This window comes from Pteronotus mesoamericanus, unplaced genomic scaffold (genome assembly GCF_021234165.1).
Source record: "Pteronotus mesoamericanus isolate MK-2021 breed Mesoamerican mustached bat unplaced genomic scaffold, CSHL_Meso_final scaffold_1186, whole genome shotgun sequence".
NCBI lineage: Eukaryota > Metazoa > Chordata > Mammalia > Chiroptera > Mormoopidae > Pteronotus > Pteronotus mesoamericanus.
In genome coordinates this window covers 423,756-451,285 of record NW_026555302.1, presented here as the reverse complement: position 1 = coordinate 451,285, position 27,530 = coordinate 423,756, and the positions used below count along the sequence as shown (strand labels likewise).

Genomic DNA, 27,530 nt, shown 5'->3' with positions numbered 1-27,530 from the left:
TACTCTGCATTTACACATAAACAGAGTTTCAAAGACATTTCCCCACATTCACAAAAAGCAAAAGCTGTATTTGCAACATTTGTCAAGGCAAGATATTGAAAGCATCCGGTTTCTTTCTGAAATCATTTGATTAAATTTGCACAAGTGTTGGTTACCAAACTCTATTTCCCAAAGATATGACACAGAATTATATGACATTCTTGTTTGACGTATTACAGACAACTTTAACTGAGAACACAGAAAAATGATCAATTCATTTTACCTTATCATATTTTATTCTTTTATGAATCAACAAGAAAAAATACACATGACATATATGTATATGCTTTTCAAAACAAAGTATTCCAATTTTTATCTGTAATTTGTTCAAAACCCCAGGAACTCAACAAGTACATGATTATTTTAAACAACACTGACAGTTTAAAAATAAAAACAATCATTTATAAGAGGGACCTTAAAGTATATTTTTGGCCATAAAACCTGTGCTGTTAATAGCTAAGGAAGGTAATGAGTCCCCATATTCTGCCTGAGCTATCACCAACTGAATAAAAAGGCTAAAAGCAGGTTCAGATTTTAAACTCCCTATATCCATACAGTAACAACCACAGCTGTTTATCCCAATCGCCCAGGGAAAGTCTCAGCTCTATGTGAACCCCTGTGGCGCTGTGATCTGGTCTACCCCATGAGGAACGGCTTTTAAAATTTTTAAAAGACCTTTGAGATCACATTGAATACATTCATTCCATGGATGAAGTAAATGTTGGCCAGAAATTGACAGGGACAGCTAGAAACAGATCCAGGACAGGGACCTGGAGCCCGTAGTCCGCAGTGAAGCTGTTGTGATGACACAGCCTCCAGGGGAAGAGTCTGCGGAAGGGACTGTCAGGTTGGTTTCGGAGGACAGGACCGGTTCACTATAAAGCAAAGTGTTTGCTGTGCCCAATCAGAACTGCTAATTCACCTCAAGGGTATCATCATGGGGCTACCTGATTGGCTTGTTTTGTTTATGTGGACATAATATAAGTATTATGGCTGTTTAACTGTCATTACTCTGAACATGATATTCCCTCATTAGTTTAGACAGGAACGCGAACAACATTTAAATTCTCACTGTAAACAAAATGCAGAGGTAGGCACTGTGGAAACACATTTGGTCCTGTTCTGCTTACCCTGAGCGTGTGAAAGAGCAGACGCTCCCTACGGTGTACAGACTGTACAGTCTATTGTGGAGACAAGAAGCCACTCCCTCAAAACCGAGGGGGCATGTACCTGGGCGCATTAGTTCTCAAAGGAGAAGGGTCATAAAAAATGACACTGGAGAGCACACAGCGTTTTAAGAGGTCTCCACTGAGCTGGAAGGAATCTTCAAGGCAGAAGTATAAGATGTGACACAAGAAATCATGGAAAAGGCAGTAATACATAGGATGACATTTTCTAACTAAAAAGTTATATAATGGAGAAAAAAAGAGAAAATGAAAAAACCAATAGGTACAAAACTTCTCTATTTCAAACTGGAGTGAAAAAATATAGTGTTACCGCTTATGCCATGATAAAAGGCATAGCAGAGAACTTAAGACGATGAGCCTGCGTCTGGCTCCTCTGCTTCGTTAGAACGTAAGACCAAAGCCAGTCTGTACGCCGAATGCTTTTCATGGCCACTGACGATACCTGTTACAAAGCACTTTGTAACAAGAATAAGACAAATGGGAAAATCATAGCAGCTGTGTGGAAGTCTCACCCCAACACTGTCCTTGGGAGGATTAGAAGCATCATGTTGCTACACTGTAGTCACACTGAGGGGCTCCCACAGATGGGAAGGGAGCCAATTAGGAATACATTGTGTGTATGCTTGGTTCTCTCGGATGTGTTTACAAATAAACTGCATGTGCTCTTAGGTGACTTAAAGGGATTAGACCTCCACATGATCATTTTAGAAAGCCATCTAAGCTTCTGTTTTCTACAAAAAAGAAAACCATTGACTTTTGAAAAATAAATGTCGAAAAGCTTACTTTCAGATTGACAATATAAGACTAAAAATGGGACACTTGATAAATGGTAGTGTTAAAATGATGTAAACAAAAGTATTTTAAGTAAAATACTGCTTAAATTAACAATGAACCAAAAACAGTGATTGCATTTCAGTGTCATATAGTACGTGTCCAGTTCTCATAACTTAAAGAAACCAAGACTTACTGCTCAATTGTCATGTGACATTAACTTTTCATTTCACCTCAAATTGCTGATTCTGACTGCTTGGACATCCTAACAGTTTTTGATTCTTGATCTGCGGGACTATCAACTGGCACCTGTAGAAAGAATCAGAAGAGAAGAAAATTTATAGCATCTGCACATGCCATTATTTCAGACCAGTAGTGGGCTCAGGAATAAGAGAGCTGAGTAGATAGACTGGTTTTACGCTTACTCCATGTACACATTTCTCAATAGTATAATCATAAAAATATTTATTACTTACAGCTTTAATATCGCCATTTGTAATTCTGGTATTTATATTGTGTCTTCTCAGATCAGACTTGATTAATGCTGAAACAGAAAAGCATCAATAGTTACCAGAGAATGTATGAATATACGTTTCTCCAAGCACTGCAAAGTCTTTTTTGATACTGTCAAATCTAGCACACTACAGTGCCATAACATTCAATAGCATCCTTGTACTCTGAAAATAATAGTACCTCTCTAATTCATTAACTTCATTAGCAAGTCATTAATTAGTGAACAAATATAGGATGCCAGGAAATAAGGATACAAAGATGAACAGTGCAATTCTTCCCCTAAAGCAACCTCCCATCTAGGGGAATATTGACATGCAAACAATTATAACACTGTATAATAACGGCAATAATTCAGCTCTGTATGTGGTATATGGAAGCATGAGAGAAAAAAAAGCCTATGTTAGCTGAAGGAAATCAGGGGTGGCTTGCCAGAGGAGACATACTGGAACTGAAACTTGAGCGACGAGTAGAAACTCGTCCAGCACAGGAGAGGGTCTGAGAGGAAGGCACCGCGGCCGGTGGGATGCAGTCTGGTCTATGCAAAGGCACAGGGACAGGAAGAGCATGGCCTGTCCTTGTCACAAAGGTAGTCAGGGGCCATTGCAGGAGGTGACAGGACACGAGGCGAGGGAGGTGGGTATTGTGCCCACGGTGCAAAGAGTTGACTGTGTATCTGAGAGGGGAGGACACCCTCAGCCTGTAACAGAGTGAAACGCGGGTGCCCAGTCCCTGTCTGTCTTCCAGCCTGCATTTCCCCCACAGCCTTCAGGCAAATGGCTCCCGCTGTAGATCTGCTAATCATGAGAGAAATTCTGCTTGAGGCTTGAGTTTTTGCAAGAATAGTCCCTTGCCAGGAGGTGCCACTCAGAGGTGAGGAAATATGTACAAAATGATGATTGTTTATCCAAGATTTTCATGAGCCTCAAGAGCTACGGACAGGGAACAGAGAGATGTGGGGATTCCTGGCTCTTCCTGGGACCCCTGCTGGCCCCCGGTGTCTGCGGCGGCCAATCACTTCTTTTCCTACCCATTCTCCCTTCCCTTGACATGAAAGCAGCCTGGATCCTGGCATCTCTTAAGATGGCTTTGAGGAAGCTCTAAGGTTCCCCACCTCCATCTTCTTGACCTTTTCCATCAATGAACCTTCCCTTACTCCAAATTAAGAAATTTTGAATATTGGCCTTTTGAGGCATCTGGCACATACACGGACTTTGGACTAGTAACAGCCTGCATATTAGGGAGCCCAGTCTGGCAGCTACATGGAGGATACTTATTGGCAACAAGACCAGAGGCAGGAAGGTCAGTTAAGAGGCTTTAATTCTGCTGAGAGATGGTGAGATGGGCATGTGAGAGAAATGTAAATAAAGGGACATGTTTCAGAGATATTTTAGAATAGAATCAGTAAGACTTGATGATTTGGTAGAATATGGAATATGGCCATAAAACACGTAAAAATGCCAATTACATGCTCAATAACACGCATGCACACACCAAAGAATATGAAAACAGAGGAAGCAGAGAAAGAAAAAAGTGACTTTTGAATTTTCTAGTTTGAGCAATTGAATGGTTGGGGGTCCTAGTTGCTGAAGTTAAAAATACAGAAAGAACACATGTGACAGGAAGATGGGAAGTTGGGCCCTGGACAGGCGAGTATAAGATGCCCGTGGGACATCCAGGTCCAGAGACAGATATATGATTGGACATGCGGGTCTGAAATGCACAAGAGGTCAGGGGGCCAGGGGCACAGAGGTTTTTTTTTAGTGTTTACAAAGTTTTGTTAAAAATTACATTTTATTGACTATGCTTTCACAGTTGTCCCAATTTTTCCCCCCTTGCCCTGCTCCACCCAGCCCCCCCACTCCCTCAGGCAGTCCCCACACCATTGTTTATGTCCATGGGTCAGGCCTATAGGTTCTTTGGCTGCCCCATTTTCTCTACTGTACTTTACATCCCAAGGCTATTCTGTAACTACCTATTTGTACTTCTTGATCCCCTCACCTCTTCACGCATTTCCTCACAGCCCCCTCCCATCTGGCAACCTCAAAACGCTCTCTGCATCCGTGATTCTGTCTCTGTTCTTGTTTGCTTAGTTTGTTTTTTTAAGATTCAGTTGTTGCTAGATATGTACTCATTGCCATTTTATTGGTCAGAGTTTTCATCTTTTTTCTTAAATAAGTCCCTTTAACATTTCATATAATAATGGTTTTGCTGATGATGAACTCCTTTAGTTTCCTCTTGTGTGGGAAGCTCTTTATCTGCCCCTTGATTCTAAATGATAGCTTTGCTGCATGGAGCAATCTTAGCTGTACGTCCCTGATTTTTATGACTTGTAATACTTCTTGCTAGTGCCCTCTTGCCTGCAAAGCTTTTGAGAAATCAGCTGATAGCCACGGGAACGCCCCCCCCCCCCTCCGCCCCATAGGTAACTGACTGCTTTTCTCTTGCTGCTTTTAAGATTCTCTCTTTACCTTTAACCTTTGGCACTTTAATTATTAAGTGGAGACACAGATTTGGAGTTACTAGTATAAGTGGTATTTTAACACCGTAGACTGCTCAAGGATAGTGTAAAATAAGAAAAGAAGCTAAAAGCTCACAGGTAGTTAAGTAATTTAGTCAGTTATAAAGCAAAGTAAAAATAAGAGATGAAAGTAAAATTGTCATTGTAAAAGTTAGTGTAATGCTTCCTTTGAAATCCACACTGCCCCTTATAATTCTGCTCCATTGCTGATACCAACAGTTTAGAAATTCAGATATTTATGTTGAGTATTTGGACATATAAATATGGCCTTTCTAAGTGCATTTAAATGACTTTGAAGAAACTGGTGCTGCTGTGTAATGAGATCATATTTAAAAGTAGTTTAGATATTAAAACACTATGCTTTAAATTGCAGCAACGATCGCCACTGACTGAGCAGCTCTACAATGTTGTGCAACTTGCCAAAGCAAAGAGACTACTCACTTATTTTTTCAATGGATGCAAATGGGCTACAGACAAATAATGTGCTGTATAGAGAGCTGTCATTACTGGAAAGCAAAAGGCACTGCCTTCAAATGCTAATTCCTGGGCCTAAGGAAGAACTCCCAGCAATTCTGGGGATGGGGCGGGGCGGAGGGGATGTGAAAAGAAAAGGTATCACCTTCCCCACACCTAGGAATTTCCCAGCCCTCTTTCCTGTCTATACAAATGAATACTGGATATCAAATTCATCACACTCCAGTAAAATACTCAATACGTGAGACAAATAACTTAGCATTTTTAGATCGTAGAAGCATCATTTATATTTTAAGTAGGAGAACTTAAAAATATACAACAATTTTAAAGTTCTTTTTTCAATTAATTTTCTAGAATTGACTTGTTTGAATTGACATTTATTAATCTGACTACACAAATAACATGAAAACAGAGTTCAATGTGTCTCCCCCTATTTTGGTTCAACGATATTGCTGTTTGATAGACATATGCTACTTCCCTGGAAATTAAGAATTGACATGGAGTTATTTATGACAGATCACAGTTAAGGTGGTGAATGTATTACTGTAATGTATTACAGTTTTGTACGTTTTATTTTACTCACTGAAGAGAACAGGGGGAAAAACCTCCCTCACAGCGGGATGTGTTTTTGTTTTCTTAGATAATTTTTATAAGAGTTTATTTGAACCAAGCTAACAACATATGTCAGGGAGCAAGACCTCAGATACTCCTGTAGGATGTTTTTCTTGGAGGACCCAGGGGACATTCACTCTCTTTAAACATAATAAATGAATGACAGCGGCCTTAGGTGGTTGTATATTTCCAAAATAAAGGATTCCTACTGGTAAGATTTCATGTCGGGGTTTCAGAATGAATGCTCAGGTATGCAACAAACATAAAAAGCAGCCTCAATGTATGTCTTTCTGATAGAGTCTGTCTCATGCTGGTAAACGGGGGCAGAAAGAAATGAACAAAGTGAAATTACAGTAGAAGCCAAAATGGGCAACAGCACTACTGGGCATGTCTTGCTTCTAAATCCAGTTTCATACTATGTGGCTAGAAAAACTAGGGATACAAGTTCTTTAACATGCTCTTTCTCTAGAGATGGGGCACTGTTCACGTTGCTGCTCACGTCTATTCTGAGTGTACCCGAGCAGCGTGAGAACTGGCTAACCACGCCAAACGCTCTTTCCACCACCGCCACATTATCATCAGAGCCAAAGCGATGGGGCCCGTCCCAGATGTCAGACACTGTTTAGGCGCTTTTCATGAATCACCTTCACTAATCCTCATGGCAAAGCCCTCTAAGGCAGGCTTTTAAATACCCTATTATAAGTGAGGGAAGGGGGATTCGAAAGCTTGCGTTGCTGGTCCAAGTCCCACAGCTAGGGAGTAACAGAGTCAGGACTTGAGGCCGGGCATTGCCCACTCTGGCTCTTTACTGCCTGTTGCTACAGCAGTTTTGTTTTCTATGCATAGTAACTGTATTGAATTTGAAACCTGAAAGATAAATTAACAGATTCATATCACTGAAAGAAAACAATGTCCTGCTTTTTATCTCCATTTTTCCCTTGAGTTCTTTCAAGCCATTCAGAATCAGTATACCTATTTACCTGTTAAAATGATGCCCACGAACATCCAAACACAGAGGAAAATGTTTCCTGCCATAGGGCTATATTCTGATGTGAGCTTTCCTTGAGCCAGTGTGAACAAAATTCCAAATATCTAAAATAAAATAAGGGAATTATTTTATCAAGTTTGCTTTTTTTAAAAAAAGATGTTTATTTTTAAAGAGAGGGGAAGGGAGGGAGAAAGAGAAGGATAAAAATGTTGATTGGTTGCTTACAACGCCCCCAACCAGGGACCTGACCCACAACCCAGGCAAGTGCCCTGACTGGGAACCAAACCGGCAACCTTTCAGTTGGCAGGCTGGTGCTCAATCCACTGACCCACACCAGCCAGGCTGCTTTTTAAAAATAAATGTACTGTTTCCCCCAGAACTTTCCTTAACTCTTTTATTCTTTTGCTCTGGCTTCTAGAAATATTCATTGAAAGATGGAATTTTTAAAACAAAAACTAGGGCAAACTTATTATCCACTAGAATATTCGGTAAACAAACCATCTCAGGCTGAAGGAGAACAGAGGCTGACCTGTGCCGCAGCGTTAAGGAGACCCGAGGAAGTGCCTTCAGATTCAGGGTAAGTGATTTCAACAGCAAATTCAAAGCCCAAGGGGAGGTAACCGGTCATGAAGAAACTAGGAGAATCAATCCGGAATTACAGAATTAGCGGGACAGTAACACATACTGAGGCAGTCATTCTACTCCTCAGGCCTATTCTAATGATCAAGTAAGGGAAGGTTTTGAAGCTGATATGTGAAAGTAAGGCACTGTTATTGTTCAGCAATTGGTCCAAGGTCACAAGAACTGAGAAGTTAAACAATTTCTAATTTCTTTTTCTGAGAAAAAGTTACTGCTAGTTTTCTAAGTCAGTTGTCTTTCTAACTAAATAAAGTGACTTGAACTAAGTAAGGCTTACCTGTTTTTCACCTGCATACCCAAAACACAATTTAAAACTATTTCTTATCTTTCTAAAGAATTATACATTTATATGCACAGGATGAACCTTTTAAAACTTAACATGTTAAAAAGGCCTTGGATGAACTTTAAAAATTAAGAAATACAGTAATAACACTTCACAATTGCAACAGCATGCTATTATTCCTTAGAACACATTTGATGCTTACCCAAGCACCCCTCCAGTAACAAACACGATGATAATGTGTCCAAGGTCCAGCGTGAAAGTAAATATAACCATTCCGAAGAAAGACAAAATGTAAACTATCAGAGTAGTCTGTCTAAAACAAAAACAAAAATCATTAGTGTTATGTCCTAAACACATAAAAAGCGCATGGTCAGCCACTGCTCTGTCCATACAGCAAAACATGCTTTGGTTTTCAAGATGACGTTTCCCTTATTGATGCAAAATATTTCCACCAAAACATGGGCTTCAAAGCTTACATTTCAACAGCAGCAGACAACAAAACCCACACCGTATCGAATCCTCACACAGGAAGGAATATTCACATGGATATGGTTTCCTATCTGTGTTTCAAGGCACAGATTAAATTCCTCCTTTTCTGTGTCTTTCCTAACCATTGAAGCTTATAACATTGTTTCTTCCTTCTAAATCCCCTTATCTTTTTACTATATGCATAATTGGCACTTGACATCTATTGGACTTAGGACCTCTAATTTAGTCTGTAGTAGTATTATTTAGTTTTTCACATGTGAATGCCTTGTTTCTCCTATGTAGACCACAAGTGTCTTCTGGACAGCGACCACAGGTCACTTGCCGCAATTCCTAGCTGAGGGCGCTGCACACGGCTGCAGTTACCCCGAGAGGACAGCCAGGGCGGCTGAGAACACATTTCAGTGCCTATCAGGTTTTCCCATTATATGATGGACCAAAAACTATTAATAAATTTAAACCTTTACATATCCCCGTTCATCTATAAATTTGGGTTTTGCTTGAGCTACCATTTCATGATAATGAAGCCATAGCAATGCTATCTTAAATTACGGGAGAACTGTCTTGGAGAATTCAAGATCAGAGGTAATTTGAAAGGGTATAGATAAAGGTATAAATATATCTTGGGCCTTGAAGGTGCATAGGACAGAGTTCCATATTTTATTCATTCCATTCATTCATCTCAGTTTCATTCATTCATGTATGCATGCATGCATGCATTCCTCGCAAGCAGATGGAAAGTTTCTGCCTATTAAAAAAAAATGTAGCTTTTTTTAAGGCCCAGCGCAAAAGATGCTGCTTCTGAAACCCCTTTCTCAGACTCCGAGTTGATATTACTCATTTTTCCCTTTGTATTCACATTTTGCTGATTTCATATGGATGTACAATTAATATAGTGTTTTCATATTATGTATCATATATAGTTAAATGGTGCTATAGTTAAGGGCACTTTAGTCTAAACTTTCCACCACAATCATCCTTAGGCTCAAGAATGATAATTTGACAGGAAAGAACAACTTTTTGTTTGTTTTTAAGCTCACAACATGATAAAAGAGCAGTATGAAATTTCTGTCAGAAGTTAAATGTTTCTCAGAAAGGGCTTTTTTTAGAATAGAAGTGGTATGTATGAATATTATTGGAAGTGAACAAGGTTCATAATGTATGCAAGTTCTCAAAGTTGAAAGAAATATGACCAAGAAAATAAGAGGAGATACAGACTAAAGGAACATTTAGAAGTGAAAGGGACCTAAGCGTCCCTAGAATCCAAGTCTTGTAGTAATAACACTTTTAATTTTTTTTAAATAAAAAGCAAAGTTTTCTTTAAAACTAGAATACCTTAGGTTGTACACCATACATTTATCTACTTTTGCTTACTTGTATGTTTTGGTATAATCCAGCCATAAGCCGCAAAGAATGGAGCCCACCATTCCAGCTACCACCAGTGTTAGCCCAATCCTTCCAGCATTCACCTCTTCTCCCTTAAGAGAATTTTTATAAGAAGTTAATCAGACACTTCTATTCAAAGACAGCCTTCACATTCCCATATCTTCACATAGTCAATAGAAATAATCAGATATAATTAAGCCTACAATATAACAGGAAGATTCAGTATATGTTTTAGGATGGGGATCGGGAAGGTAAAGCACATATAAAGGACATTCTATTGTATTTTAAAATCAGGGGGGAAAAAAACCTAAAGAATGGAGAAATCAAAAAGGAAACTTTTCTTGCCCTGGCAGGATATTTAAGTTAGTCGAGTGTTGTCCCGGAACACCAAGGTTATGGTCGGTCCTGGGTCGGGGCACATACAAGAAGCAGCCATGAATGCGTAAGAAAGTGGAACTACAAATCAGTGTTTCTCTGTCTCTGTCTCTCTTTCTCTCTAAAAATCAATCAATAAATTTTTTTTAAAGGAAAATTCTCTTGATCTTCCACAATAAGGCGCACAAAGATTTTTGTGAGAATTTGTCAGTCAGTCACAGATGTCTGAAAAGGAGGTTAACCTGACAGCTTTTACATGTCACAACTGCTCTCTCCTTTCAAAGACAAAGAGGGGTCAGAGCTTGATATTTACTTCTTTATATTTGTGTTGGTTTTCCCAAAAATTTTTGTTTGTCTTTTTCCATATAACCAATCACATCATTTCTTTAAAAAAGAATAATAAAGCCCTGACTGGTGTGGTTCAGTCGGTTGGTTGTTGTCCAGTAAACTGAAAGGTCGTGGGTTCAATTCCCGGGCAGGGCACAGGCCTGGGTTGCAGTCAGGGTGCGTGCAGGAAGGAGACAACCGATCGATGTTTCTCTCCCTCTCTCTCCTCCATCCCTCCCCTTCTCTAAAATCAATGGGCATGTCCTCAGGTGAGGATAAAAAAATATTTAAAAAAAGATAAACGAACTGGCATTGTCAAAGCTATAATAATTTCCTGCTTTCCATTTTGTGTGTTTTATAAATTGGATTAAATGTATTCTCAATTAAAATAATATAAATCTTTTATAGCAACAAATTCATAAAATCTTTAATCTTATGATATCTAACAGGAATACCACTGCTAAAGAAAAATTCTTGGCTAGGCAAGCAAGTCAATATAGTCAGAAGCTTACCTCATAATATGTCAGTATCATTTGATTTAATAATGTTGAGACGGAATAAAATGCTCCAGTCATGATACCTACAATAATAAGCAGAAAACTATAAATGTACCATTTACTACTTCATAAAGTGCTATAGAGTTCTCTATAATTGTGAAAAATGTACCATATTTTGTTGTGTATGATGCACATTTTTGCCCAAATTCTTTAGGAAAAAATAAGGATGCACGTTATACATGGGTAATACCAGAAATACCTTCTATCTGTTTTTGTGTTTTGTAATGATTTGTTACATAATTACTTTTGTACCATAATATGTTCAAAAATAAATGCTAAAATTCCTTTATAATACAAAAAACAAGTACCTAAATATAAATGAATAAAAAATTGAATTAAAAAATTAAAATGAAAGATTTTTTTTCTGAAAGTTAGGGCCAAAAACGTAGGTGCACATTGTACACAGAAGCGCATTATACTTGGCAAAATACGGTAATATCTTTCTAATTTGACAAAAAAAGTGAAGAACTCTTGCCACTCCCTTTCAGGATGTGGACTGATACAATTAACCTTTAACTTACTAGAGAATGATAGGAAAGTTCTGTCATGATACTCTGTATTATTCTTTACACTCTGATACACTGGCCATAAATCAGAACCCCACACATTACACTGTTTATGGCAATGAAGCAACAGATTTCTTACTGAGCACCTACACTGCAGTAGAGCTAAGGAGTGTTAAAGCATAAGACAGAAATCCTGATTTGAAGATCTCACTCCTGCATCAAAACTTACAATGCAATTAGTAAGACAAAATTAATTAAAGAATACTTAAAAGAGGAAAATAAAAACGTGGTTATCGGGAAGCATGACAAGGTTTGAATCCTGGTTTTTCCTTGCACATGATGTGTGACTTTAGGTAAGTCTCTTAACCTAGTTGAAACTTGTTTATTATTTCTTTCTTTTTACTACTAAATATTTCAAGCATACAAAATAGTACAGAGATTAATTTAGCAAACACTCTTACTCTTCACTAAGCTTTGTCAAACATTAACTCTTTGCCATCTTTGCTTCAGATTCATTTTTTAGCCCTTCCCTAATCTCATCCTTCCCTCCTAATCTTTCTCAGAGGTAACCCTGATCCTGATCCAGACATTAGACCTGTTGACGAATATTCTAGTTTTTCTCTTTCCAGGCACTTAATGGAATGGCTATATGACTTTAAATGTGAGCAAAAGTGACATTTTCCACTTTCTGCTTTAGTAATCAGGCAAGCATGTGCCTGTAGCATGTACTTGCTGTATAACTTCTCGTGTTTTTACCTTTTGATGAACATCTCTTACACTGCTGTTTACTTTTCAGATGTTTCTATTATCGCCCCAATTGAATTATAATTACTTCAGAACAGAAATCATATGTCATTCTTCTTTCTAGCTCACACAGCCTCTAGGGCACCATTGTTGATATCCGGTAATTATTGATGGAATAAATGAATAAATAACAAAATGAACAATGAGTGAGGTAGCTGTTAAGCTAGCTCTTGGAGAACTGCTTGAGAAAAAAAGGAGTACATTGCAGATACAAGAAATAATGGCACAAAATTACAGAGACTAGAATTAACAGTATATGAGTACACGTGGCTGTGTGTGTGTGTGTGTGTGTGTGTGTGTGTGTGTGACACAGAAGACTGGTTATAAATTTGACTGGAAGAGAATTTTGTATTGGAAAACAGTGAGAGAGAGAAGAAGATAGGAAAGAAGCCACCTTAAATGACAGGCTAAAGAAATGAATTTGTACTTTTAGATTCAAGCTAACCAGTGGAGGTAACCAGCAAAATTAAGAAAAGGAACTTGGCATGCTAAGTATTTAATGATAAGACATTGCAACTATTTCCTGGAATAGTCGCTTTAAACTATTCCAGGAAAAAAGGAGAGGTAATAGAGTAAGAATGAGGAAATGATGGTAACTCTTAAAGCCGAGTGATGGTGGATACATAAAAATCCGTTTGATTAAATGTTCTACTTTTATGCTTAACAATTTCCACTAAAATAAAAAGGAATTAATCCTGGTAAAAGGGTGAGAGTTTAGGTCAGGGCATAATTTGTTACAAGCTATAAACAATTACATACTAGGGTGTGCCCTCCCCACAAAATGTGAAGGTGACAGCAGTGGGCAATTTCTGAAGCCAAGACAGACAGACAGAGGGGGTGTTGGTGGTTAATATGAAGTGTTCCTAAAAGAAACAAAGAATAAACTGTCAAAAATCTCTGAAGCGAACCAAATGAGTTGGTGCCTGCAGTCAAAGCTACAGAGTTAAGATGAGTATCTGTCAGCTATCCTGAAAGATCTGGAAGGATGAGAATTTTTAATGTTAGAACTGGTCGAGGTGACCTCCTTAATGTCTAGTAGTCAGTACAGACACTAGTCTTCACAGGTCAAACAAAGCCACCGGTGGTGGCATGTCCCACATGTTCACAGCCGTCATAACCATAGTTCAGAAAGGACCTAAAACATCCATGAGAACTCACAAAAGAAGACAATGCTTCTCTATTTGAGATCTGTTTATTTTAAAAATATGTGAGAAAATCCATCCTGAAGTTTTTTCTCTTAGTTCAAACTTTAAGCTTAGGACTACTATCATTATTTTCATAGAGTCAACAAACCTCCCTCATTAATGAAAGCTCTAGCCACCAGATTAAATGAAAAGACTCTACAATGCTCAAAGGTTTACATAGACATCAAAGAGGCTAAAAGAAAACCACTTACCATAAGTGATCAATAGAAGGACAAACGGAATGTTTTTAAACAGGTTCCTTATTGATTTCTTATAGGAGTACTCTTCGGGGGGGCTGTCTTGAAGAGCTGCTTGTGCCTGACTTGGTGGATAGTCAGGTTTTTCTTTGAATGCTGGAAAAATACATGAAAAGGTAATTAAATAAATGTATCTTCCCTAGTGAGCAGACCAAATTCTGTTTAAGTTTTAAGGAGGTAGTGAAAGTCTAAAAGTGAGGCCTTTCATTGTTCACTCATTTCTAAGTGATGACTAGTTTGGCATTGAAACTGACTAAAACACAGAGATTTGGCCCATTCAAAACTGCAAAAACAAAAAAAACCCCAAACCCCTGAAAAACCATTACTAATATGTCACAACCTTTTTCACTGATTATTCCATTTTTAGTTAAGCAAGATTAATTGTTATTATATTAAGTACTCAACAATTCTACTTCTAAATTTAGTTCAATTTATACTTAGAGATAGCATCAAATAAGAGCAAGCCAATATATTATTGCACTTTTAGATGATTGTCTTGAGTTAGTAAATATTTCTTCTGAAATCTGATACGTCATCTATCCAATTACTTCTCTAGAAACGAAAAGGTCCAGGTGAATTCATGGGGGCAGAGCTGGGTCCTTCTTGCTGACTCACTGTGCTGCATATGGAAAAGCTAGGGGTAGAGCTGAGAGACGCAAAAGCGCGACGGCTTCTGATTCTACAAGTCCTAGCACAACCCACATCTACAGAGCTAGAGACAGATTTCACAGGCTTCTCAGGCAGCCATTTAGAGGCTGCCCTTTTGCTGGGCAGGGAAGTATCTACAAACTTCCTGCAAAAGATGGCTAAGGGGAGATTTCTGTAGGGTTTGGCTAGCCAGGAGTCAAGGCTACTTAATAGAAGAGCTGAACTGCTAAAACTTGGTACATCAGAAATTAAAATCTAGTTTTAATTCTGACTCAAAAATTTAAACTAAAATAAATGGAAAATTCTGTACTTCATTAAATCTAAGATGGTCTGATGCTGGCACTCAATGATCTTGCCAGGTATCAATAGGAGGTTTTCATATAATCATGTTTCAATTGCCACCAACATTACATGCCACTGATTATTAAAAGCATTTCAGTTTCAGAAATTTCATTAAAAATGTACATGCTAGAATCAATGAAATAGGGTAAATTCAAAAACCAAAAAAGAAGGTAAATGGATTCAGAAAAAAAGTAGTATTTTCTAAAAGATCAGAACTTCTTACTCTCTCGTTCTCTTTTTTAACAGTGGCTAGTTCTTCCAACAAGGAAGGCCTGCTTTGTAGTTCAAAAGTGGGCTAAATCAAATGTAGCTAGTTGTCAATCAAAGTCATATAGAAATTTAAAAATAATACAGACTTTAAGAGTCTATCCAGGACTCAATGAATCAGAACCTCCAGAACGGAACCTGAGAATCTGTGTTAAACACAAAACTCTCCAAATCCCATCAACACCCAGCCAGGTTTGAAAATCACTGTGAAAGAAATCATCCTTAAAACTTCTATATAATATTGTAATTCTCTAATTCTCCTGTTTGCTGCTAAAAAAAATAAAAATAAAATAAAGTTCTTTACTCACCATAACATTGATTAATTATGATATAACTAAAACAGACTTCTATTTTTACAAGTCTCGCAACCAATTCAAGAGGAGACATAACTCATAGATATTTACTTTTTGATATCCTTACATTGGAGGACTGGTAGACATAAAAGCCTTAAGTTGCTGCAATTCCTCCTCTTCCTTTCGCCCTATCTGCTCCTTGCACTGTTGAGGACGTCTGCTGTCCTTTCCTGAAAGTGTCCTAGTTGAGATAGGAGATATCTCTTTTTATTAATATTGATAATATGGAACTCACACAGTTGTAAAACAAAGTTTCAGAATGTAAAAACACTTACAAGGTGGTCATGAATATTTATTTAGAGCCTTAAATCTCTTAGGTTTTACTATAGTAAAACAAGTCTTAAATGGCTAAGTTCTGAACTCAAATGCAAAATAAAAACAATTCTTAATAGTCTTTAACTCCACTAGATTATTTTCTGAATACAAGTGTTATCTTTTTGTTTCAGGCAGTCAACTGCTCTCTTGACCAAAATCAGGCCTGTATCTACTAGCTACACAGTATAATAAAGTTGGGTTTAAGTCTACATGAAAGAAAAGAAAAAGGAACAAAAACCATTGGTCTATGACCCTGTTTAAGCTGTACTGCATTTTCAAAGGATGAAATATGGCTCTTTCCTTATCCTTTGAAACTGAAAAACAATTGCCTTCTTACTCTCTTCTCTTCTCCCCACCAAAAACTTGTGCCAATAAAATAATTAACTGTTAAAGTAGTTATTCTCCACCCCTGGCAATAGGCATACAAAGGAGCCAAAGGATTTTGGGCACCACCTTCAAACTTTCTCACGATAAAGTAGCTAATCTTCATCATGGGACCACTCCTACTTCTTGAAATTAGAGAATAACATTATTTTTCAGTTTCAGTATTTGTCCTTGGGTGATTCAAGCAGACATTAACATATTAACATATTATAAGACAAATATACGTTTGAATCCTGGCCCTGCCTCTGAAGAAGTCAGTTCCTGTCTTTGACTATAGCTCTCTCATCCATAAAATGGGACTAACAAGCTATTACGTGGATTATATGATATGATACATGTAAAATAATTTTATAATTATTGAGCGCTACACAAAATACACTTTTTCCTTTTATTTATTTTCTTTTTATGCTATCTTTTTGAGGATTTTTAAATTTTTCTGTAAAAATCAGAGACTAAATTTATCTCAGGGGCTTGAAATTCTTAGGGACTAAGTAAAATGTATTTCTGGGAAAAGTTTACAATAGCAGCTTATGTATAAATATCCTGAATATAAGAATCAAACATAAAATTATGGATACACTCATGTGTTTAAGTACCTTGATACTAAATATTTTGATTCCATTACTTTTGTTTTCTGTCACCCACTGACTTCAGTGAATCATGACAGTAAGGATTTTAATGGCACAGTTGAGTTAAGTTTACTGCCCTGCTGTGTGGCTCTCAAATACAACAGCCACTGATACAAGAATTTGAATTGGAACAAAAAATAAGATTAAGAAAAAATTAAAATGATACATATTTATATATAATGTTTTATATATGGAGTTAGATTGGCTAGGCTCAAATTTAATCTTCAGTGTTTAATAACTGTGACCATGGGTAAGTTAAATTTACTGAAATTCTGTGCCCCCGTTTCCTCATCTATAAAATAGGAATGACAGTAATAGTGTTGCCCTCACAGGGCTGTGGGGATTAAGTGAGATAAACAGAGAATGAGCCTCTAAGCATGCTTGGTACATGTCAAACAATCAAACATTAGAAGCCATAATAGAGTTCTCCCAGTAAGAAGGGGGTAGTAGTGGAAATTCAGTGGAAGGCTTGGTTTAATCCCCAGAAATGCTAGATGGATTATACTCTAGCTCCATGATGGAGGATAAAGAGGCACATGGCCTGAACCCTCAAGACAGTATTTTAGGAAGACTGCTAAGTACCAATTTAGTATATGTCACATTGCTGAAAACGTCAGCAACCTAAATTATTTTATAAGATTTGATTGGGCTTCCAAAGTAGTATTCATGGGTAGAATTTAGAGGAAAGTAGGACTGTCTCTTAGTGATTAAGACGAAGGATCTTTCAGTAAGGACTTTTTAGATAATCCAAATTTTCCTTAATAGGAAATATCTGGATATAAGGAAACTGTTAAATATTTTATTTAAATGTCACAATTTTCAACCTAAGACTCATATCACAACTGTATATTATCTTACTTTTATACTACACTTGATATCATAAGGTTAAAAGTATAGGTCACAAGCAAAAATTGACAATAAGCCCTTTTTTTCCTATTCCATTTCCAGTCCATTTTTTCCATTCTCCCCCACCCTCATTTCTATTTCCACTGTCTCCTCATAAGCCATGAGTACATAAATAAGTAACTATGCACCTAAATAGTTCTCTTTTAATTTCTCAAATAACACAGGGTGATATGCCAATGGTCACACCTATTACCATTTTTTTGTCCTCTGCCCTTAACAGATATCTCATATTTGAAGCATCTCATATATATGTTTGAACACATATGTGCATATATAAAATAGTTTCACATCAGTAGATATCTTATACACAATCTATTACTCTCTCAAGTCTTCCAAAGAGACAACTGAAGACAATGAAAAAAAAAGGAAAACCAGAATTTGTGTGAAGATTTATAAGCAATCAGAGAAAAGGAATGTTCTATTTTAATAATCCCTACTGCACAGAAGGCCCATTAATGCAAAATGTATATGAACTACATTTCATCCAGCAAATCAAATATGGGTATCAGAAAAATATACCTAAGAGTTTGTTTTATAAAAATATAGATTTAACACTTCCTTTTTAAACTTTTAAAATAATAGAGGGATAATTTGGCCTCTTTCAGTCATCTGCACACAGCAAATATGCCACTCACTAACTGAAACACAAAAACCAACCATAGTGGACTGGGTATGTCAGAATACTTTTTATGCTACCAAGAAAATATTTTGTTCATTATTTTAAGGGAGATTAAATATGTGGACAGAGCTTCCTATACCTGGATCCTGAAGTTTACTGATAAAGGCAATCTCTATGAAAACACTCCACAGTCTTCAGCATACCTTTTGTGAAAACTGAGGATTTCTCACTGGAAATCATAAAACTTGAATTTTTCATTACTATTATAGCCATGATAAAATTAATATATAAATAAAAAAACCAATTTAATTGTAAATTTTAACGATTAAAAGATGGCCTTTCAACTTTAAAGTTCCTTTCCTCTTCCAAGTAAGACATACTGAGCGCCTCAGGGGCGGCCTGCTAGGTACGTCAGCAGCTATATTACTTACATAAACCTCACCTATCCTCTTCCCTGAAATCAAAATTGTCTCCCATTAAAAATAAACTGTAAAAAGCAGACCTTCCCAAACCTTCTTCCAAACTGACGATGGCAGCTTGCAGCTGGTTTGGACTGACTGCTTCAAGAGACAGGCCCAGGCGAGAGGACGCAGTGGCGCAGGGAGGCAGCAGTGCTTTGCTGGACTGGCCTAACAAGTAGATAGTTGCCACAGTTTGAAATTCTGCTGGACAGCTTGCCACTGCCCAGGATCATTCACTGGTCAACATTTTCAGATCCAGTTACTTGTTAAACTGAGGATCCTCAGAAGGATTCATCATTAAAAGGAAGGCTGTAGCCTATTTGCATCATTTCAAAGCATTGAAAAGAACTTGCTTCTGGCTGGGTTAGCATAAAATGCAGAACGCGTAGAGGAATATGCAAAGAGGAGGCAGGTAATATGTTTGAAACCGACAGTTATCAGGGAAGAAAGTTAGTAGGGAGAGAAATGAGATGAGTTAGTCTTCAAACCCTTTACAATATTAAAATAGACTATAACATAGCCCTAGGGCTGTAGCATTCATTACCTGAGCAGGACAGTGATGTGGCAAGAATGAAACAAGCAAATAGCATTTGAGATAGCAATAAAAATGTTCAGGATTGGTTATTTTTTTTCATATATTTGTCATGCATATATCTACTTAAGCTTTAGGGAAAATAATTCACTTACCAATTACCGTTAAAATAAATAAAAATGTGGAGACAGCTGATGTTCCATAAAACATGGTACTGATATTATGAGCCAAAAGATCTGTGTCATTCTGTGTGTTGGGCACTAAAACTGGTGGTAGCAAAAAACCAACTGCAGCTCCAAGCTGTAAAATAAACAGTCCTGTTAGCAGCCATTCTTAGAAGAGAAAAAGGTACATGCTGCCAATTAACACAACACAAAGAGGACAGCTAGTGTACATAAGGTGCTTTTGTAAACTCTAAAGTACCATGTTCTTTCAACTGTGCTGTTAAAGAGAAAATGCTGGCAGGTGTCTTCCCTATTCAATAAACATTCTCTGAGCTTCTGTAACCTGAATGATGCCACCATAAAGTTAGAAGCTTACAATCAAACAGGGGATAGGAATATGCAAAATAAGACTGAGAAAATACAACCTATAGAGTACGAGAAAATATTTGCAAATCAAGTATCTGATAAGGTGTAGGGGGCCGCTCTGAGTGGTATGGGGCTGTAGTCCTGCCCAAGCTGGGGCCTGGGAGAGACTCCTTAAATCTTGGCCGGAAAACTGGTAATGGGGTTGACAGGCAGGACCTGATAATCACTCCGAGGACCCCCAGGGGAAATCAGGCCTGGAAGTAAATTCAAGGAAGTAAAATACTCCTTGAAGCACGCTTTGTTTCTCCCTCAAGCTCTGTTAATCTTATACCAGATAACGAGCTAATGCTGGGAAGGAAATTTACATAATTAATGGACCTTGACCCAAAACCCATTTGGCGCCATTATATTTACTTATTTCGGACCCAAGCGATTCGGTATGTTCCTGCAATTTGTCTTCTTCAAACTTCACCTACTCTCAGTGACCTTAAGATACTGGTGTAATTACATTACCTATACATTCCTGCTACCTATCCCTCACTGGTAACCCTCTCAATAAAAGCCACTGAGCACGGGGGCTGGGGCATTTCCCACTAGAGGGAATCGCCTTCCCCCTTCATTGACGGGCAAACGGTGTCTAGAACGATTCTTCCATCCGCGGCGATTCCGTGGACTTCGCGGGCCGAAGTCCCCCATAATAAGGGTCTACTATCCAGAATATAGAGAACTGTTATAACTCAACAACAAAAAGACAAACATCCCAATTCAAAAATGGGAAAAGGACTTGAATGGATATTTCTTCTAAAGATGATATACAAATGTCCAACCAGCATATGAAAAATGCCCAGTATTACCACTTCATACCCACTTTAATAGAAAAAAAATGGAAAAATAATAAATGTTGACAAGATGTGGAGAAATTGGAACCCTGTCCTTCTAGCGGGATTGTAAAACAGCACAGCCACTGTGGAAAACCATTTGGCAGTTCCTTCACAAGTGAAACAGAGAATTACCATATGACCTAGCAATTTCATTCCTAGCTATGTACTCAAAGAACTGGTAACAAGTGTTCAAATAAATATTGACTGTTGTATTATGAATATTATAGTAGCCCTATTCACAATAGCCAAAAGGTAGAAACAACACAAGTGTCCATCAACAGATGAATGGATAAACAAATTGTGGTATATCTATCTATACAGTGAAATATTCAGCCATAGAAAGAATGAAGTACTGATACATGCTACAACATGAATGAACTTTGAAAATATGCTAAATGAAGGAAGCCACACACAGAAGGTCACATACTATATGACTCTATTTCTATTTCTATGAAATATCTAGAATAGGTAAATCCAGAGAGAAAAAGCAAATTAGCCGATACCAGGGGCTAAAGGAAGTGGGGGATGAAGAGGGACTGCTTAGTGGGTCCTGGGTCTTCTCTGAGGACAGATGAGAATATTTTGGAACTAGATAGAGGTAATGATTGCACACGATTGTGAAGGTATCCAATAACACAGAACTGCACACTTCAAAATGGTTTCTTTTTTCTTATGTGAATTCCACATAGGGGAAAAAATAAGGCTGAATAGGATAATCACAAGAGAAATAAAATCAAAGTATTAAAGGAGGCTCAGTGGAGGGAGAGATCAGATTCTTTGGGTGATGGAAGTGGAGAGGAAGGCCCTAAAAGGTTCCAAAAAGGCAAGTAAGGCAGAGATGACATTTACCAAATATTTCATTTGCTCCCTTACCAAAAGCAGGTTAGAGACCAACTGGTAGTTACAAGTGAGTGTGGTGAGGAATGCCCCAGCAGAGCTGAGGGCATCATTGGATTTGAAATATTTAAAGTGGAGAGAAAACTGTTTCAGCAATACAGAGAAGTGAGTGCATTGTTGTGGGCGATGGCGCCACTGGTAAAATGCGTCTCCTGATATCCCACACAACAAATTGCTTTCCACCCGAGTGTGCACCGTTTCCGACAACTATGCCGTCACAGTCATGAATGGTGGAGAGCCACATACTCTTGGGCTTTTTGATACTGGAGGGCAAGAAGGTTATGACAGATGACGACCACTGAGTTATCCGCACACAGGTGTATTTCTAGTCTGCTTTTCAGTGGTGTATCCATCCTCATGTGAAAATGTGAAAGGAAAGTGGGTGTCTGAGATAACTCACCACTGTCCAAAGACTTCTTGCTTGCTTGTTGCGACCCAAATGGATCTCAGAGATGACCCCTCGACTACTGAGACACTTGCCAAGAACAAACAGAAGCCTATCACTCCAGAGACTGCTGAAAAGCCGGCCCGCAACCTGAAGGCTGCCATGTATGCGGCACGTTCCGCACTCACACAGAAACCCCTGAAGAATGTATTTGAGGAAGCAGTATTGGCTGCTCTGGAGCCTCCCGTACCGAAGAACAGCCGCAGGTGTGTGCTGCTATGAGCATCTCTCTGGAGCCCTCTCTGCACAGCGGGTGTCGGCATCATGCTAGAAGCAATGTTTACAGCAAACTAAAGACTAAAAATTAAAATCTGTTGTTGCAGCAATGACAAATGCCCTGCACCTACCCACAGTGCTCGTGTGAAACAAGGCCATAGGTATGGTCCCTACGCCCCTCTCAATACTAGTTAATTTTGAGTAATTGTGTATGGTCCGAAAAGAGATCAATACTAGTTTTTTTTGGCAGGGGGGAAATTTTTGTTTGTTAAAAAGCAAGGCATGCTTGTGATGACTCTGTAACAGACTACTTCGGGCTTTTGATGCTGCTCCCAGGTTCCACTCTGGAGAGTGATCTGGGACATCTAGTTTTTGGGGGGTTTTTTCTTTCTTTCTTTCTTTCTTTGAGGAGGTAGTGTGTGTAGGGTTTGTTTTTATTTAGTCGTTTTAAAAAAAATTCCTTAACCATTGGGCAGCCCTTTAGAGGAGGAGGGTGGTGTGATTCCACATTTCACTTCCTAGATTTAGTTTAGAAAACATGTTCCCTACCTGGTGCTCTTAGGAAGGAGTAGAGTAAGTGCCTCATTTAAGAAATACTCCTTTTTGAGAGTTGCCTTCTCTCTCCACCCTCGAGTAGGTTCAGTATTTGATGAAACCTGTGAAAGTGGGTGGAACTGTCTGGCCCCTCCTCTTTTCTACGATGCCCTTTAGATGTGACCAACTTTCAAAGAAATCTGTTAGCCATTTGCTGATTTTTTTAAATTTCTGACTTCTTTTATGGATAAGTGAAGAAAAGTATTGCACCTTTTGAAATAATACCAAGTGGGTTGAGTGCCTAATTTAACAAAAATTATTTTTTCCTTGTCAGTCATTGTCTAACATGCTTAGCATAGCTGTGCAGCATAACAGTGTGTGATATGGTGTTCTAGAACACAGTTGAAGACCTGGTATATGTGAGGGGCGGTGCTAGAAGACAGGAGCCTGTGGAATGATTCACACGCTCTTTCAAGTTATGGGGCTAGAGACCTGCTTCATTAAGAAACTAGGGGTAGAGAGAAAACACTTAACAGCATAGGGACCGGTGCAGGGAATCCCCTTCCTTGTGTTTTGCATGAGGAGCCCTAGAGCAGCCAGTTGAGGCTCTCTAGTTTAATAAAAATCAGAGTCTTATGAAGACTCTTCTTAAGTGTTAATGGGGATTTTATCAGCTTATTTTGGTTTTCATCTCCAATTTTTAAAAATATTTAGGTAATCTCACCGTACCCAAATCCTAATTCTTGTAGATTCATTAGTGTCAAACCAGTGCTTTCTCAAGTCTCAATTCTTTGTATATGCATTCCTTTCAGATGTATTAAACAAACAAAAAACCCTACAAACACACACACACAAAAGAGTGTGTGTGGTGTGTATAATACTGTGATGGCAAGGTTGAGGTGGCAAGACTGGGAAGACCAAATAATTTATTAATCAAACAAGAATACTTCTCAGAGTGAAAGGGACTCTAGGAGTAATTATGCTGCACAACAGCGTACACCTGAACTATCCTAGGCAAACATATGGTTACCCTAGCTGAGACCGTCCTTTGGAGGAGCACCTTGTATCAACTTGGCGTCCAGGAAAAGTTTCTGAAGGAGCAAAGATCTGAATAAGAAATTGGGGTTTTCCTGGTCAAGTGGCTCTGTTGGTTGGGTCATGGTCTTGTGCACCAAAAGGCTGCAAGTTCAATTTCCAGTCAGGGCACGTACCTAGGTTGTGGGTTCAATGCCCAGTTCAGGCATGTATAGGGGCAGCTGATGGATGTTTCTCTTTTACATTGATGTTTCTCTCCCTCTCTCTCTCTTCCTCTCCCTCCCCCTCTCCTCTTTCTAAAATCAATAAACATATCCTTGGGTGAGGATTAAAAAAAAAGTTTAAAGAAACTGGAGTTTGCCAAGTGAGGAAGTGTTCCCAGCCAAGGGGACACCATGCACAAAGGAAGGGGAGAACATGACTTTGTGAGAAATTATAAGTAGAGCAGTTTCCCTCAGAGCAGAGAAAGTATGTGAGAACAGGAGTGGGGAGAGAGGTGAAGCTGAGGAGCTGGCAGGAGGCCGGCTGGAGCGTCACACATTGTCACAACAGACAGTTTTAATTTTATCCCGGGGCAATGAAGGCTACTGCAGGTGAGCCCCCAGGAAGACCTGCTATTAGAAGGACCACACTGGGAGAATGCGGAGAATAGAGGGAAGAGAGCAAGAGCCGCAGAGAGAAAGGTCAGCTGGCAAGCTCCAGGTGAGAGCTGCACGTGGCCAAGGCTGAGTGGCAGTAGCGGTAGAGAGAAATGAGCTAGGAGACAAAGTCAGTTTTGATTGGTTGGGGTCATATGGGATATGCAAGGGGAAATCCAGCTGGCTAGTATCTATATGAGTCTGAAATTCATTCATCTACTATTCATCAAATTTTATAGAGAATCTACAATGTGCTGGGCACTGTAATAAATGCTGGTGATACAGTTGTGTGCACTCACACCCCATGCCTAATTTCATGAAATTTACAGTCTAATGGTTGGGATGGGAAATGAGTAATAAAGACCTATGAATATACAAACATATAAATATATACACATTTCAGTGATAAGCACTACATGGAGAATTAAAGTATAATGATGTAATAAGTGACTGGCCAGCTCTAAATGGGATTGTTGAGAATTGCCACTGAATGATATCCAAAGAGAATTTAAACTGAGAGCTGAGTGACAACAGTAAGGATGTAATAATGTCATCCTCGGAGAAAGAACGTTCCAGGCAGAGGGGGTGCTTATGCAAAATCCAAGTTTAATATTGTTTAAGGAACCAAAGAAGACATATTAGTAAGGTTTTGTAATTCAAAACCTTACTATGGGAAATCATTGGCAAATTCAAAGTAGGGTAATGACGTAATGATCTGGTCTACATTTTAAAAGGTTCTCTCAGGTTTGAGACCTGGCAGTATTAGCTGGATAGTTAAAAGCCAGGACTCAGGAGGCAGACAGACTTGAGTGTGAATGCTGCCACTAAATAGCTCTGTGGCTTTAGGAAAATAATTTCACCCCTTCAAGTCTCAGTTTCTGTGTCTATAAAATGGGGAGAGTAATAGCTCCTACCTTACATTATTAAATTAGATGACACATGCACATAAAGGACTTAACATGGTGCCAGGTTTTAGTGAGTGCTGAATACTGTTGGATATTATAATAAATGATGGCTCCACAATCTAGGCTAAGGTGTGCTGAGTGTTAGAGGGAAATCTGCCTGTGTGTTCAGGCTGTCATTCATTACCCATGAAACAGATAATTAATTCATAGCTATGGAGCTGATCATGAATGTCATGCTCGATGAATTCTTAATGTTGAATATAATTTTATAAATGTAAAATACATTAAGAAAACAGTTTCAATGCAAGCATGCAGAATCAAACAACTAAAATAGTGGTCATAAATTATTTTAGATACACAACTATAATTCAAGCTACCCCTTCTGTACTTTGAGAAAGGAAATAAACATAGAGCAGTAAGTATGTAGAGTTCGTCTTTTTTATGGATTTTAAATAAATATTGTGATCTTGGAACAAGAGTTGGACTGGAAGAAAGTAACATTCTTTTGTTACATAGTTACATGCAGCAATATTGAACAAAGAGGTGATGTTTTAGGTAAACACATTTTTAACTAGTTGAATGAACACTCAATACAATTTACATAAAGTATCAGAGGACTCCATATGCAAAATTTAAATTACAATAAAAGAATCAATCTGCAATTAAAAAAACTACACAAGACATTCTACCTAGTAATGCTAATGGGATTTGGGCCTATGGTGTTAGAAAAGAGACTAGGAAGCACCTCAAGAGACTTGGCAATGTTAACCACCCTTTTACAATGGATTCCAAGATCTGTGATTTGTCTTCATTTTCTTAACTGTTAAAAATTGGTAATTGGACTCAGGAATGCTTTAAGTTTTTATCACTAGAACATTTACTTGGTAGTCATTTATAAGTGTCTGCTATGTACCAAGCACTTGGCCAATTGCTACTATACAAAATTAAACAGGGCTGTTGACACTGACCACTCAAATAGGAACAAACTTCCCAGAATCCAACACCTTCCTTCTGCAAATAGACTAGGGGTGACAAAATAATATCTAGGCAAGTCTCATTCATTCCTGCACTGACAAGTTTTCTAGGATGTGAGGCATACAGGGGCCAATTCAGTTAAGTATTTTATAGGCAATACTCAAAGCAAGATGGTTAGGTGCTCCTTTGAAACTGGTTTTCAAAACTCTGTCCTTACAAATAGATCAAAACCCCTCTTTAATCCAAGGCTGCCTCCTATCTCCTCCATTTATGGACAAGCCTCCTGAGGGTCTATCCTTATGCTTAGTTCACTGGTCCTTTAAGGATCCGATTTTCATTTATCATCTTAGTCCTTACCTGATTGCCTAGCACGGCGGTAGCACAAGCTGTGGACACCTCTTTGGGCCCAAACCACACTGAGGCGATGCGGGAGGGTAAGCCCAGGATGAACACCTGGGCCACGGAGCACAGGGACTGGCCCAGCATGGTGACCCAGAACAGATGCTGCTGCACGCTGCCGCACTTGATCCAGGCGCCCAGGCAGTTGAGGCCGGAGCCCAGCATGGCGGTGAGCCGCAGGCCTCGGGTGTCCAGCAACCAGGTAGCTGGGAAGATGAGGGGCACGTAGGTCAGCATGTACACCATGGACAGCCAGTCGATGTGCAGTGAGGACACGCCGTAGAAGCCCTCGAAGACGTTGCTGATGATGCTGTATTGGATCCATTGGAAGGCGTTAACCAGCGAGTACAGGCTGAAGATCAGAAGCACCACAAAGCGCCGCGCGGAGAGCGCCGTCCGGGGCACCGGGGAGCCCTCGGCCCCTGGGGTCTCCTCCCCGGGGACCGTGGGCAGCAGCCGAACCTGGGTCTCCTCTTCCGAGGCCAGCTGCATCTGCGGACTGCCCAGGGCTCCCGAGGCAGCCGCGGGGCTGTCCCGAGGGACTCCATTCAGGGCCAGGCAGCCGGCTTTGGGCTCGCTCTGCGAGTCCGCGCTCGTCTTCCCGGCTGAGGAGCTCCCCGGGACCGGGAGGTATCCTTTCGCAGGAGCGTGCCCGGGCGCTACCGCTATCCCCTCCTCGTCGTCGGGCCGCGCCATGTCCCCGGGCTCCCAGG

General features: G+C 39.1%; 1 protein-coding gene and 1 pseudogene across 1 annotated transcript; one reads left to right on the top strand and one right to left on the bottom strand.

Annotated features, from left to right (window-relative positions):
- On the bottom strand, window positions 1–27,530 carry FLVCR1 (FLVCR choline and heme transporter 1). Its single transcript, XM_054587621.1, has 10 exons — window positions 26,776–27,530; window positions 19,518–19,662; window positions 13,862–14,002; window positions 11,111–11,178; window positions 9,885–9,988; window positions 8,227–8,337; window positions 7,632–7,737; window positions 7,095–7,206; window positions 2,474–2,541; window positions 1–2,306 (listed from the first exon to the last, which is right to left on the bottom strand). The coding sequence occupies exons 1-10, from the start codon at window positions 27,511–27,513 to the stop codon at window positions 2,232–2,234; spliced, it is 1,668 nt and encodes a 555-aa protein (XP_054443596.1). The 5' UTR covers window positions 27,514–27,530; the 3' UTR covers window positions 1–2,231.
- On the top strand, window positions 21,558–22,337 carry LOC129081949 (cell division control protein 42 homolog; annotated as a pseudogene).

Bases quoted from the DNA above. Each gene is read 5' to 3' on its own strand.
- FLVCR1 (XM_054587621.1), bottom strand. From the start codon at position 27,513: ATGGCGCGGCCCGACGACGAGGAGGGGATAGCGGTAGCGCCCGGGCAC. The intron at 2,542-7,094 runs GTAAATAGGTAT...TTTCTGTTTCAG, and splicing joins CGTGGGCATCATTTTAACAG to CATTAATCAAGTCTGATCTG. The intron at 2,307-2,473 runs GTAAGTAATAAA...TTCTTTCTACAG, and splicing joins CAAATGGCGATATTAAAGCT to GTGCCAGTTGATAGTCCCGC.